Below are 13,405 nucleotides of genomic sequence, written 5' to 3'. Positions count from 1 at the left end.
TATAAGGTTTTTTTTAATGAATCTTTACAAATAGCCTTTCCTAACAATGTGCTAATTAGCAAGTTTTATGATGAATGCAGCTAAAGTAAAGGAAGAGAGGGGCGGGATCAGCAGAGCTCATTAACATTGAAAGGAAAATGCTGCAGAATGGCTTGCTCTGAAAAGAGCTGTTTTTGATAGAGTAAAAAATGTGTTTTTGTTTTTTACACAACCATTGATACATTTTAACCAAACTATGTTACAGACTTTTCATTATAACCCTAAAGAATCATATCAACTTGTGGAAAATGGGCATCCAATGACCCCTTTAAGTATTACCATCTGCTTGTTTCATCCCAGACAGCAACATGTGTCTGCCCAGATCTGGCCCGCATGGATTTCACACGGGCCGGATGTGGGCTGGATCCGAGCCAACACTATGTTGTTGTCTGAGATCTGATTCCCTGTGTTGTGTGCTGTTCTGATCTCCTGTTAAAATGTTTTGTAATGTGGTATTTCTAGCCTCAAGGCCCAAGGAGGTCTTAATGTGGACCTGGCTTTCACTGTTTTTTTAGTCATCATCCTCTGTGCATTTAAACTGAGTACTTTTCTGGTCATTGTCACGTGTTGAATATGTATGTTCCAAGTACCCATGTTTTGAAACACAGTTGTCAAAGGTCAATTAAAAAACTGCTTACTGATGCAGGCTAGAGTATGTTTGAGCAGGCTAGAGTATGTTTGAAATTGTTTGTTGGCAGTTGCTTGTGCATTCACACTGAGATACACACAGCTTTTCATGTGAATGCAAAAATGCCTGTACATGAGAGCTGGCAAGATTTCCTGTGCAATGTCCTTTTTATACACTACATAAAATATCCAGCCTAGTCTGACTTTGCTTTCCGCCAAAATGTTTTCCATTGTTTTCCATTCTGAAATTCCAAATATTTCTGGCATCTTCTGGTGTATGAGTAAGTGTTTATTAATGCCTGCAATGTCCTGTGGAAACAATCCTAAGAAAAATGTCTGGGCAAATTTGTCTCCAACAATTCTATCCTAAAACCCTAAGACTCAATGGGAAAAAGTAGTCAGTCTATGTTTTTCTGAAGCCTAATTAATTTTACTTTCAGTGACTCAAGACTCAAGGTAATTAAAACAGTAAAACCATCGATGTTTAGCAAAACATAAGTCACAATGCATTCCTTTTACAAGGTGTCTGATTCACTATTTTGAAATAATACCTGGGAAAGTTACCAGTGCCTGAGGCTGATTATAATGATGCACCATTTCATTCTGAACCTGTGTAGGTGGTTGGTAGGTGTGTTAAGATTTGATTTATTACACCAGTAACTCTTTTCTTTCTCCTCAAATCAACTGGAAAAAATTGTTTTGATTGCTGCAGTATTGGCTGCTGATTGTTAGTGTTTGTCTCCACTTGACTTTCTAACCCTCATGTGTAAGCCCTTTATACAGAAAAACATACAGTATCAATCAATGTCAACAAAACGTTGGGAAAGCATAACGGATCTGCTAGCAAGAACCTGATGCTTAATTGCTATGCTGGCCCAGGTTGATCATTTCTCTCAATCGGTTAAAGTACCCAAAACCCAGTATATTTCATATATTCCAAAACTACCTCTCTCATGTCTACTTTGAATGAACATTTCTCTTATTGCACTCTGAGGACATACTGTTTCAAAATGTTGATGATTCAGCTCAATAGATTTTAAATTACACTAATCTCATAACATTATGCAATAAATCCATATTTAACAGAAAAATAAATAAATAAAAAACATAATTAAACACTGTAAATGCCATCAAATGTTGTTTGTGACTGTAATCAAATACTAAGTAGAAAAATATGGTGTTTTGCATCTATTTGCAATTGCCTAATAAGATTTGTGCCATATTAAAGATTTGTATGACACATGACATGCAATAAGATATGTTGTATCAAATTTAATATACTGTATCTTTGTCCCATTATGGCAGCTACATCCTGTTACTTCTGTCTGTGCAAGAAATAATGTGTCCGATAATGACAGCAATACAATTTCTGGAGCATGTTCAAATTGTCTCATGTCTGACATGTTTCCAGACAACAGAAGGAGACAACAGTCTTGTTTTGGGCAATGCAAGTTGGGTGTGCCACTTCTTTCTCTTTATTACTTGCCAATTCTCTGTAAATATTTTTTTAAATGTTTCCAGACTAAAGCTGTCTACATAGTTTGTTGGATGCATATTTATATGTATAAACAACTTCCTGCCACTCGAGGGAAATCAGCCATGCTCCATTTAAATTGTTAAGGTGGGTGTGTCTGGTGCACACTGCCCACACATTAGAGATACAATATAAAATTATTTTATTTATGTAGCCTACGTAATTATGCAGGGAATATTGAACATGAACATATGGTATTAAGCCCAAAATATGCTTCACTTTTTACATGTATGCTAGCGAATGCATGCAGTGTGCCTCATTCATGAAAATTGTGTATATATAAGAGTTAATTCTGAGTAATTTGCACTTAAAACAGACCTTCCCGAAAATTATCCTTCGGATTCACAAACACTCCGTGAACTGATTTGACAGTTAAATGTGTATGCTAATGGTTTTAATCATTCATAAATAGGGCGCTCGTACCCACATATTCACAATTAGCATCCAGGGCTATGAATTACAACTACGTAGGTTATGTGTCCAGGACCGCAGTGTAATATTCTGGTCTACTTTCTCAGGTTTTTGAGAAAGTATATTGCATGAATGCAAAAAGGACTAGTAAGTCATATTTCCTAACAATAAATATTCAATAACATGTGTCCACCAAAGAGTTTTTAGCCAGTTGAAAAAAATGTCAGGTACTTAAAACAACTAGCTGGTGGTGCTTGAAAACACTTTGGTGGGCACTGGCCCGGGCCGTATACAGGTGCATTAAAAAAAAAAAAAAATCAACCAACAAAGCCTTGTGGGCCCAGGTCCTGTGAGAGCCACAATACCAGGGCCCAAACCTTCCTCCATCTGATGTAGGTGAACCAAAAACAACTGATAACAGTGATATGTGTCGGGTCCCCGCTATGATAGCAGAAACATTAACAAATGTAAACAGAAGAAGCGGGAACCCAGTGTGCCTGTAGATTTCTCTATTTGTGATTTATCACGTGATGAATGTCTGCAGAGCTGTTAGAATAGGTGGAGGTGTAGCTGCTCTGTTTAAAGATTATTTACAGGCCTCCAAATATTCTCCAGCTTTTATCGAAGAGTTTACAGAAATTCTATCAATGATTTCCTCAGAGTTTGACTGTTTTGCTATTGCAGGAGATTTAAATATTCACATTGATAATGCAGAAATCAATGCTACAAAATAAATTATAACTGTTTTAAAAACTTTTGAACTGACTCAGCATGTGCATGACCCACACACTATCGTGGACACACTCTAGATTTACTTATCGGTTGTTATTACAGTGTGGTAGAGCACTGTGTTAGCAGTGCAAAAAGTTTCTGGGTTCAATTTCCAGGGAACACACACTGGAAAAAAAAAATGTATAGCCTGAATGCACTGTGAGTCGCTTTGGATAAAAGTGTCTGCTAAATGCATAAAAATATAATAAATATATATTAAGGGCCTAGCGCTATCTGATCACTTCTGTATTTTCTTTGATATATTGATGTCTGCTACCACTGTACCTCAGTAAATCTCCTCTCTTAAGCAACACTGTCAGCAGTGCGGTCATTCTCCAGTGAGGCCATTCTCCCACCACCTCGGCTCTCATGATTTGCTAACCGATTCTTAGGGCCTTCGTATGCTGGAGGGTAGGCAAACTCATGTTTTAATGCATCTGCGTGGGACAGCCCAGGTAGAGAGACAGGTAATATTAATTCAGAATGATAGATATGGGAGGTTAAGGTGAACAAGGAGATGTGGGAATTGACCCGTCTAAGGCCCATCACCTAAACCCCCTATCTCAAGCTGCGGGGGATTCACCTCCATGGCTCGGTGGAGGAAAGAAAAGAAGTACAGACAGCTTCTCCATCGTAATTAAAAAGATGTCATTTTTACAGAATGCTTCAGGAAATGGCAATCCTGGCACCATCCAATGCAAAGCATGCGTTCTACTGTGAGTGATAGGAGGCTTCATAGCTACATAAAGGAGCAAGATTATGAGATTATATGGCACTTGGTGCTGCCTTTATAGTGGCTGAGCCCTCAAGCCTGAAAGGAACGCCAACACCAGAGATTGACTGTCAGAGCAAAAAAAAAGTCCTCCAGCATAACTGGAAGTTCCCCTTCGAGGGAACATCGAACTGCGTCAAATGACACTTTGGGGGAAGCCCCTCAGCGTAGCGCCTCTGAAGTATGAATGAAACTGAGCCAATCTTGATTGGTGTTGCGTCATGACGTAATGTGTGACGGCATACGCGGAAGCTATAAAAAGGACACCGGCACACAACAGAGATAGCTTTCTGTTCTTCAGCAAGCGCTCTCTGTCTTGTGTGTCTTATTTGGTGTTGTATTGTCCTTAGTCACAAGCATTATTATGGCGAGCAGTTTCACGAGGTGTGTGCATCCCTGCCCACGTTATATCACGGGTGGAGGCACACACCGAATGTGTGTGCACTGTTTGGGAGTGCAGCATGCGCGGGCAGCTCTCGAGGGGGCTGCTTGCGAGGATTGTGAGAGATTGCCAATCCGTGTGCTGCGCTCCCGCCTGGCCGTTTTCACTGGGGATGGCCAGGCTCGCGAGCCCCGTGGTGCGGGCCCCCGACGCTCTTCATGGGGCTCGCAGATGGATCTGGCGGTGGATCTCGAGACTGCCGAGGCACGCTCTCGCGATTCATCCACCAGTTCCGATGCTCTCTCGCCTCGCGCAGAAGCCCGCCCCGCGGCTTCTTCCGCACGAGTGGAGAGCCCGATGCTTGAGCTGTCGGCTTCCGAGGAAGTAGATGTGCTCAGCATCGAGGGCGGGGATTTTGGGGATGACTCGCCACCCCGTGTCCCCGCATATGAGGAGCTAGTAGAGGTTGTCTCTCATGCAGTGGCCCGTCTTAATATCAGTTGGCCACATGAGAAGCAGGAAACACTTATTAAAAGCAAGTTGGACGAGCGTTTCCTGCAGCATAGAGAGCAACCTCGTCATCGGGGTTTACCGTTTTTTCCAGATTTACACAACGAGTTGTGTAAATGGTGGAACAAACCTCATTCATCTCGCGTGTCCAACCCCCCTGTGTTAAAATATAGTAATATCTTGGGTGGGTGAGAGAACGGTTATGGGATGATGCCTCGGGTGGAACAGTCGCTGGCCACTTATTTAGCCCCCGAGTCTGCATCATCCCCAAAAACCCTGGTGCTGCCCACTAAACCGTGCCGTGATACATCTGCGTTAGTGGGCAGGGCTTATATGGCTGCGGGTCGGGCTGGCGCTAGTCTGCATACAATGGCAGTACTGCAGGCGAACCAGGCCGACCTTCTTAAGGATATTGATGAGGGCGAGGGTCCAACTCCGGAAATTGTTGCGGAGTTGAGGAAGGCCGCAGATTTGTCTCTCCGAGTCACCAAGGAAACAGCCCGTGCTATCGGCCGTTCCATGGCGGCAATTGTGGTCTCCGAGAGACACGTATGGCTAAATTTGTCAGGCATTAAGGAGAAGGACAGGGCTTTCCTCCTTGATGCCCCGATTTCGCCCTCTGGCCTGTTCGGCGACTCAGTTAATATCGTCGTCGACAGGTTCCAGGAGGCAAAGAAACAGTCTGCAGCCTTTAAACAATACCTCCCTCGCCGCTCGAGATCTAAGAAGCCTGCCCCAGGCGGGCAGCCGCAGCCATCCACCAGCTCCTCCGCCTATAGACAGGCGCAAAAGGAGAGCGTCGCTTCAGCCGAAGCCTCAGCCTAAGCCGGGCGACCTGAGGCCCGTCCTACAGGCGAAGAAGGCTTCAACAAAGAGGTCCTAGCCAGCCCAGGCCCTCTGCGGGCGGCCCCACCCATGGGGGAGCGATCGAGGTCGCCTCTTCTGTGGAGCCCGCAGGAAATCGATGTCGACTTCCTGCCGTTAAGTACGCTTCGGGACGAATCCCGATTAATGCCCGAGGCCAGCCTCGAGAGGCTGGTCCCCTTAGTAGAGTATTTCGATGCATGGGAAAATCTCACAAATATTTCTCCTTCGGCTCTGCACACCATTCAAAGGGGGTACAGACTACAGTTCGGTTCCCGCCCACCAAAGTTCAATGGGGTGGTCTGGACTGTAGTCAACCCAGAGCAGAGTCGGGTGTTGGAACAAGAAGTAAACTCTCTGCTGGTAAAGGAGGCTATAGAACGTATTCCTCCTCCAGACAGGGAGTCCTGGCTTTACAGCCGCTACTTCTTAGTTCCCAAGAAGGATGGGGGGTTGCGTCCAATAATAGATCTCAGGCACTTGAATCGGTCTCTGAGGAGGTTCAGGTTCAAGATGCTCACTTTTCCCATCATCGTGAACCAAATTCAATCCGAGGATTGGTTTGTCACGATAGATCTGAAGGACGCATACTTCCACATTTCCATCCTTCCGTCTCACAGGAAGTTCCTGAGGTTTGCCTTCGGGGGCGAGACGTACCAATATCGGGTTCTTCTGTTTGGCCTAGCTCTCTCCCCTCGCACATTTACAAAATGTATGGATGCAGCTCTAGCACTGCACTGAGGCTTCAGGGTCTCAGGGTTCTCAATTATATCGACGACTGGCTGATTCTAGCCCAGTCACAAGAGCTGGCAGTTCCGCATCGAGATGTTGTCCTTGCCCACATCCAGAGCCTGGGATTGAGACTCAACACGAAAAAGAGCGTGTTGACACCAGCCCAGAGAACCACGTTCCCGGGAGTGGTGTGGGATTCGGTCTCGATGCGAGCACAATTGTCTCCTGCACGGATCGAATCCATCCTGGCCACGGTGACCAGGATAAAGCTAGGCCAGGCCATCACTGTAAAACATTTTCAGAGCGTGTTAGGTCTCATGGCAGCAGCATCCAATATCATTCCATTCGGTCTCCTGCACATGAGGCCCTTGCAGTGGTGGTTGAAAACCAAGGGGTTCTACCCGAGGGGAAACCCATTTCGCATGATCAGGGTCACGCGCAGATGCCTTCGTTCCCTATCTATGTGGAAGAAAGCTTGGTTTCTGTCCCAAGGTCCCGTGTTGGGAGCGTCATGTCGCCGGAAAACCGTCTCGACGGATGCCTCACTCACGGGCTGGGGCGCGGTCATGGACGGCCGCTTTTCGAGAGGTCCATGGCAGGACCATCATTCCTCCTGGCATATAAACTGCCTGGAAATGTTGGCGGTGTTCCGAGCTCTGAGGAGCTTCCTGCCGGATCTCAAGTGTCATCACATCCTTGTGAGGACGGACAATATGTCTGTGGTGGCTTACATAAACCATCAAGGGGGTCTGAGGTCTCGCCCTCTATGCAGACTGACGCATCGGATCCTATTGTGGTCCCAGGGGAAATTGTTGTCTCTCAGAGCAACATACATCCCAGGGAATCAGAATCAGGGAGCAGACATCCTGTCGAGATAGGGGCTGAGGCCCGGGGAATGGAGACTCCATCCCGAGGTGGTGGAGTGCATATGTCAGAGGTTCGGCCCAGTGGAAGTGGATTTATTCGCGTCTCGAGACGACTCACTGTCCACTGTGGTTCTCTCTCACACATCCAGCCCCACTGGGGTTGGATGCCATGGTACACACGTGGCCGAGGCTGCGTCTGTATGCCTTTCCCCTGATTGCTCTGCTCCCGGGAGTTCTAGAGAGGGTTCGTCGTAACGGCATCAGTTTATTATTGGTAGCCCCATTGTGGCCGGCCCGAGTATGGTTCTCAGACATAATATTACTCCTGGACGGCCCTCCGTGGGAGCTTCCCATCAGGAGGGACCTGCTGTCACAGGCAGAGGGCTCAATTCTTCACCCTCGGCCCGAACTATGGAAACTATGGGTCTGGCCCCTGAGGGGGCACAGTACGGAGAAGCCGGCCTGTCAGCAGGAGTAGTGGAGACCATACTCAACTCTAGAGCTCCCTCCACGAGGAAATTGTACGGCCTAAAATGGAATGTTTTCACCGTTTGGTGCAGAGAGCAGGAGGTGGACCCAGTTAATTGCCCGGTCGCTTCAGTGCTGGAGTTCCTCCAAGATCGCTTCTCAGTTGGTCTTACCCTGTCCACTCTCAAGGTGTACGTGGCTGCCATTTCGGCTTTCCACGCTCCTCTGAGTGATGGGCCTCTGGGGAGACAGCCGTTGGCCGTACGTTTCCTCCGTGGGGCTTGGAGGATGAGACCTGCGGCTCGTACCAGGTTTCCCACTTGGGACCTGGCGGTGGTTCTCGGAGGGTTGGTTGAGGCCCCCTTCGAACCGCTGGAGTCGGCTGAGGCCAAGGACCTTTCCCTTAACGTGGCTTTCTTGTTGGCCATTACTTCTCTGAGGAGTGTAGGAGATCTCCAGGCGCTCTCTATATCTCATATGGGTGCCTGGAGTTTGCTCCAGGCGACATCAGGGCCATCCTACTTCCTAAGCCAGGCTATTTGCCCAAGGTGCCGTCTAATGTGGCACGGCCTACGGTTCTGCAGGCTTTTCATCCTCCACCTTCACGTGACGGTGGATGAGGAGAGACTTCACTTGCTCTGCCCTGTCAGAGCTTTGAAAATATATATCCAGAGGTCCTCCTCATGGCGGAAGTCAGACCAGTTGTTAGTCTGTTTCGGGTCACCCAAGAAGGGGCTTCCTGCTTCCAAACAGACCATTTGCAACTGGATTGTCCAAGCTATATCTATGGCCTACCAGGTGCGCAATTTGCCTTCACCTCTGGCCGTGAGGGCTCATTCTACTAGAGGCATGGCGTCCTCTAGAGCCCTCATCTCAGGGGCCCCCATCCAGGAGGTCTGCAATGCAGCAGGATGGGCCACCCCTCACACTTTTATTAGATTTTACAGCCTGGACATTCCATCGACTCCTGGCACCCTTGTGCTCTCGTCCTAAGTGTGCCTGTGCGCAGCTTCACACTAGGACAGGCAGGGCTCGTTGTGGCATAGTGGGTACTCGTTCCCCCAAAGTGTCGTTCGACGCAGTTCGATGTTCCCTCGAAGGGGAACGTCTCGGGTTACGACTGTAACCCTTGTTCCCCGAGAAGGGGAACGAGAACTGCGTCTCGTCACCACACCTCCCCCTGCCTGGGAGCGCTTCCTTCATCACATAAGCTATCTCTGTTGTGTGCCGGTGTCCTTTTTATAGCTTCCGCGTATGCCGTCACACATTACGTCATGACGCAACACCAATCAAGATTGGCTCAGTTTCATTCATACTTCAGAGGCGCTACGCTGAGGGGCTTCCCCCAAAGTGTCGTTCGGCGCAGTTCTCGTTCCCCTTCTCGGGGAACAAGGGTTACAGTCGTAACCCGAGACGTTTTTTGTTGGTATTGCAACCAAGTCAGAACTGTCTGTTATTGCCTGAAGCACAGGGCTCCACCCCCGTAGTTTGAAAAGTACCTGTCAAATGCAAGCTTGACATGTTTCTTTAGCAGCACCTTCATGTTTTCTCTTTCTTTTTTTTCTTTTTTTTTAGTTTTGGTGAAAAAGAAAAGTTGAGAAGTCAACCACACACTTTAAGTATACTTAAGAAAGTAGAGAAAAAGTATGTATGTCATGTAAAAAAAAATATTTGTAATTAGCTACTTTCCACCTCTCCCTTGTGTTGCTGTGGCCTCTGACCTAGAAAAAAACTAGTACACGAGTACACAATGTAAGGGACTTTCTAATGCAAATCAGAGTTTGTCCCTTCTGCCCCTCACCATATTGATGCTTTTGCACAAGTCATTAACTGAAGCGAATCTCTCTTTGCTGATTTTGGGCAGGATGGGTGTTTGCAGTGATGATCCATGCCAGGATGTCGAACTTCTACTCAAACTACAATAATTTGACTCAGGCAAACACTGCCTGGTGCTCTGAGTGGACAAAGATCTGTGGTTGCGTGTATGAGGAGGGCTGGGATCGAGTCTGGGGAAGGGGAGGTCCGCGTTCATTACTGAAGGTCTGACTCTGGAAATTTGGGTGTGTGCCTGGGTGTCATTTGGTTTTGTGGTGGAGTGTTTAAGTTCCAGCAGTTGTTCTTTGGCCATGGTCAGTGCTGCAGTCAGTTCTTCCCTCTCTTCACACTCACGCCTTACTGTTTCTTCAAGAAAGGACTTCTAATTGACAGAGAGAGGGAATAAAAGGTGGAGGGAAAGCATGAGACAGTATTATTACATCATCTCTCACAGACCAATACAACCCTAACATACCAAAACTGGACAATATCTCCTCATCAAACTCCCCATAGGGAGAACATGGATAGGCAATGTTACCATGAGCACTTATCTATGATCCTCCATAATGCCCATACTAACTGAACATTTATACTTTGAACATTTAATTATATAAATTAAACAAATATGTATACAACTTAATAAGATTTACAATAAGGAGCTACAGAGGCTTTAAACGTATCAAATGCCTTTACCCTTGTTTACAATACATCTGTAATCCATTCTAAAGTGTTTTTGACATAAAAGATAATTTATTACATGTGAAAGTGGGATGGTGGGAAACTCTGTTTGGAAAGAATCTAGAGCAGTTGGAATATGACGTGAGCAGAAGACACGTGCCTTTGAAAACTTGCATAGTCAAGGAATAGCCCAGGGTTGTTTCAAACACAAGCCCTGGGAAGTTCCCAAATTTGCTAACAGATGTACATGTGCTTAAGATTGAGGATTTGACCAGCATTTGACTTCATGATGTCACCAGCTACAATCTTTAGGTAAACCGATGTCATCTAGTGGTCATAATTACATACTGCAGTATACAAATGGATTCAGAACTACTGGGACTCCAACCTTTGCTTCATGTTTAGAATTCTGAAATTGCATGTATTTATACTCATGAATGCTTCATTCTAATGGGCTGACAGATATTCTAAAGGGCCAATATTAAGTAGTTACAGGTTTGTAATAGGGTTATTAATACTACCAAAATAATAATAATAATAATAATAATAATAATCATATCAAAACCTTAACAATTGATAAATATCACACTGGCAAATAACTAAAATAAGTTTAGGTTGAGAAAAATAATGTTACTACTTGGTAATTAATTAATAAAAATTACAAAAATATACAAGACAAAAAAACAACAACAACATATCATTACAATAAACTGAATTTAAGATGATAAATGAAAATATAAAAAATGTAAATCAAATCGAATCAAAATATTCATAAACTCTTGGATTTCATTAAAAATATCTTAATTTGTGTTCTAAAGATGAACAAAGGTTTTCAGGTTTGGAACGACACGAGGGTGAGTAATTAATGAATTATATATATAAATACATACACACATACAACTCTATTACACTACACTGACCTGGGTCTCCAGTAGCAAACAATAGAGCGTGCTCTGCTGGACAAACTAAGTAATTACACCATTCAGAAGCATTTAATCTGCATTATATGTTCTGTAAATGTGGACTGTAGCTTATGTGTAACCAGAACTAATCGAAAACATACACCCAATTTAATCTCTGCACACATACCCACACACCAGCCCTGCATGCAGCTCATCCACCCACACACACTCTGCTGCACAGACTTGCTTGCTTAAAAAGGCATACACTCTCTAACAACACTGGAGAGTGTGTGTGTGTGTCAGTAAAGGTCAAATACTATATGTGCATCAGACACAGTGACCTTTGCTTCACTCCTCTGCTTGTCTGACATATAAAGCCGCAGAGAGTTTATATAACAGCATCTAAACACAGTGAGGCAGAGAGAGCAAAGCCCCAGTGTAGCTCACTCAGGAGAAATCAAGAATGATGATCTTAACCGGAAAGGACTTTTGCAAGCATGGGCCATAAGGCTTTAATAAAAATAAAGAAAAACAAATTAAACACTACAGGTTGGAAAAATGGTGCATATTCAGCAAAACTTCATTAAACTGATTAGAAATAATAGTAGACCTGTCACAAAAAAGAATTATGTTTCAAACAAATGTTGTTTCTGTCCATCAAAGCAATGCTTCATGTTTTCCCCAAACATATTAAGCAGCACAATTGTTTTAAATTTTGATAATAAGAATAATGTTTCTTGAGCATCAATTCAATATTAGAATAATTCCTGCAGAATTATGTGACACTGAATTTGGCAGTAGTGGCTGGTGAAAAATCTGTTTTATATAACATGAAAACAGAACTCTTAAAGGGGTCTTTTTTTGTTGTTGTTGTTGTTGTTGTTTTGTTATGGTCCTTGAGGTTTACTTGTACTGTTTTTTTTGTTTTTTTTGCAAAATAAATAAATTTAGATTATTTTCAACCCTCATTCTGACCCTCAGTCTAAAAAAATCAGTTTTAAGGGGTGGGTCCTTTAAGGCTTGTCGGAAATCTGCCACTGTTATGATTGAACATCTTTGCTTAAAGAAACAGTATCGATGCTATTTTTTTTATAAACCAATATATGTATACAGTTAGATCCATATACAGGTGCATATAAAAAAAAAACAGAATATTATGCAAAAAATATTTTATTTTTTTTCTTCTTGATTAGAGCTTTCAGCTCATCAGGAAAAAAATCCAGTATCTCAAAATAGTAGAATATTTCCTAAGATCAATCAAAATGTATTTGCAAAACAGGAAGGTTCAAGTTACTTAAAAGTATGTTCATTTATACAATCAGTACTTGTTCAGGGCTCCTTTAGCACAAATGCCGCGTTTCCACCACAGGAACTTTACCCAGGAACTAGGGACTTTGGCCTGGTACTCGGTGTGTTTCCACCGCAGGAACCAGGAACTAAATAAAGTTCAGGGTAAAAAAATGCCCCTCAGAAAGTCCCTGCTGGCGAGGTGGTACTTTTTCAAAGTTCCGGAACTTTTGGGGGCGGGACTTGGGCGCTAAACATGCTGATTGGTTGAGTTCATGCAGCATTGGTTGAGTTCAACCACCATTTATTCGGATCAACATTTTCAAAATATTACTGTTATTGTGTCATGAAATGTAATTTTAAAAGTATTTCAGGCGAGAATGTAGTTGTTTAAAACTCAAATCTGTGGTTTATTTATGAAGACAGCGCCTATTTAAAAATGCGTTTCGCCGATCTCAGAGACGGTCAGCTCCACGCGATCAGCGGGAGCTCAGTGATCAGCTATCCGCCGAGAAGCAGCCTCACCTCGGCTAGACCTTCTGATATGTGCCGCTGGCTCTGATGTCTCTTTAGTGGTTAAACATAAAATATAATTCGTTTTGGGTAAATATAACAGGTTATCTTTGGTCTGTATTCAATTTATCTATATGTTAAAATGAAAATAAAAAAAGGCAAATCTATATATTTCGTTTCATTGTAATGGCTGTATATACACATATCCCTGAACTAAGTACATTTCTGCAGCTG

The 13,405-nt window shown here is 44.0% G+C and overlaps 1 protein-coding gene across 3 annotated transcripts in view; it reads right to left on the bottom strand.

Annotated features, from left to right (window-relative positions):
* Positions 1 to 9,662: 9,662 nt before the first annotated feature.
* lekr1 (leucine, glutamate and lysine rich 1) overlaps positions 9,663 to 13,405 on the bottom strand; it is a 144,468-nt gene continuing 140,725 nt past the window's right edge. For all 3 annotated transcript variants that reach the window (XM_059506260.1, XM_059506259.1, XM_059506261.1), the window contains one exon: positions 9,663 to 10,173. In XM_059506260.1, coding sequence (XP_059362243.1) covers positions 9,751 to 10,173 — 423 coding nt within the window. In that variant the 3' untranslated portion in view covers positions 9,663 to 9,750. The remainder of the gene's footprint in view (positions 10,174 to 13,405) is intronic.

Source organism: Carassius carassius, chromosome 23, assembly GCF_963082965.1.
Source record: "Carassius carassius chromosome 23, fCarCar2.1, whole genome shotgun sequence".
Taxonomy (NCBI): domain Eukaryota; kingdom Metazoa; phylum Chordata; class Actinopteri; order Cypriniformes; family Cyprinidae; genus Carassius; species Carassius carassius.
This window is presented reverse-complemented; position numbering and strand designations above follow the sequence as displayed.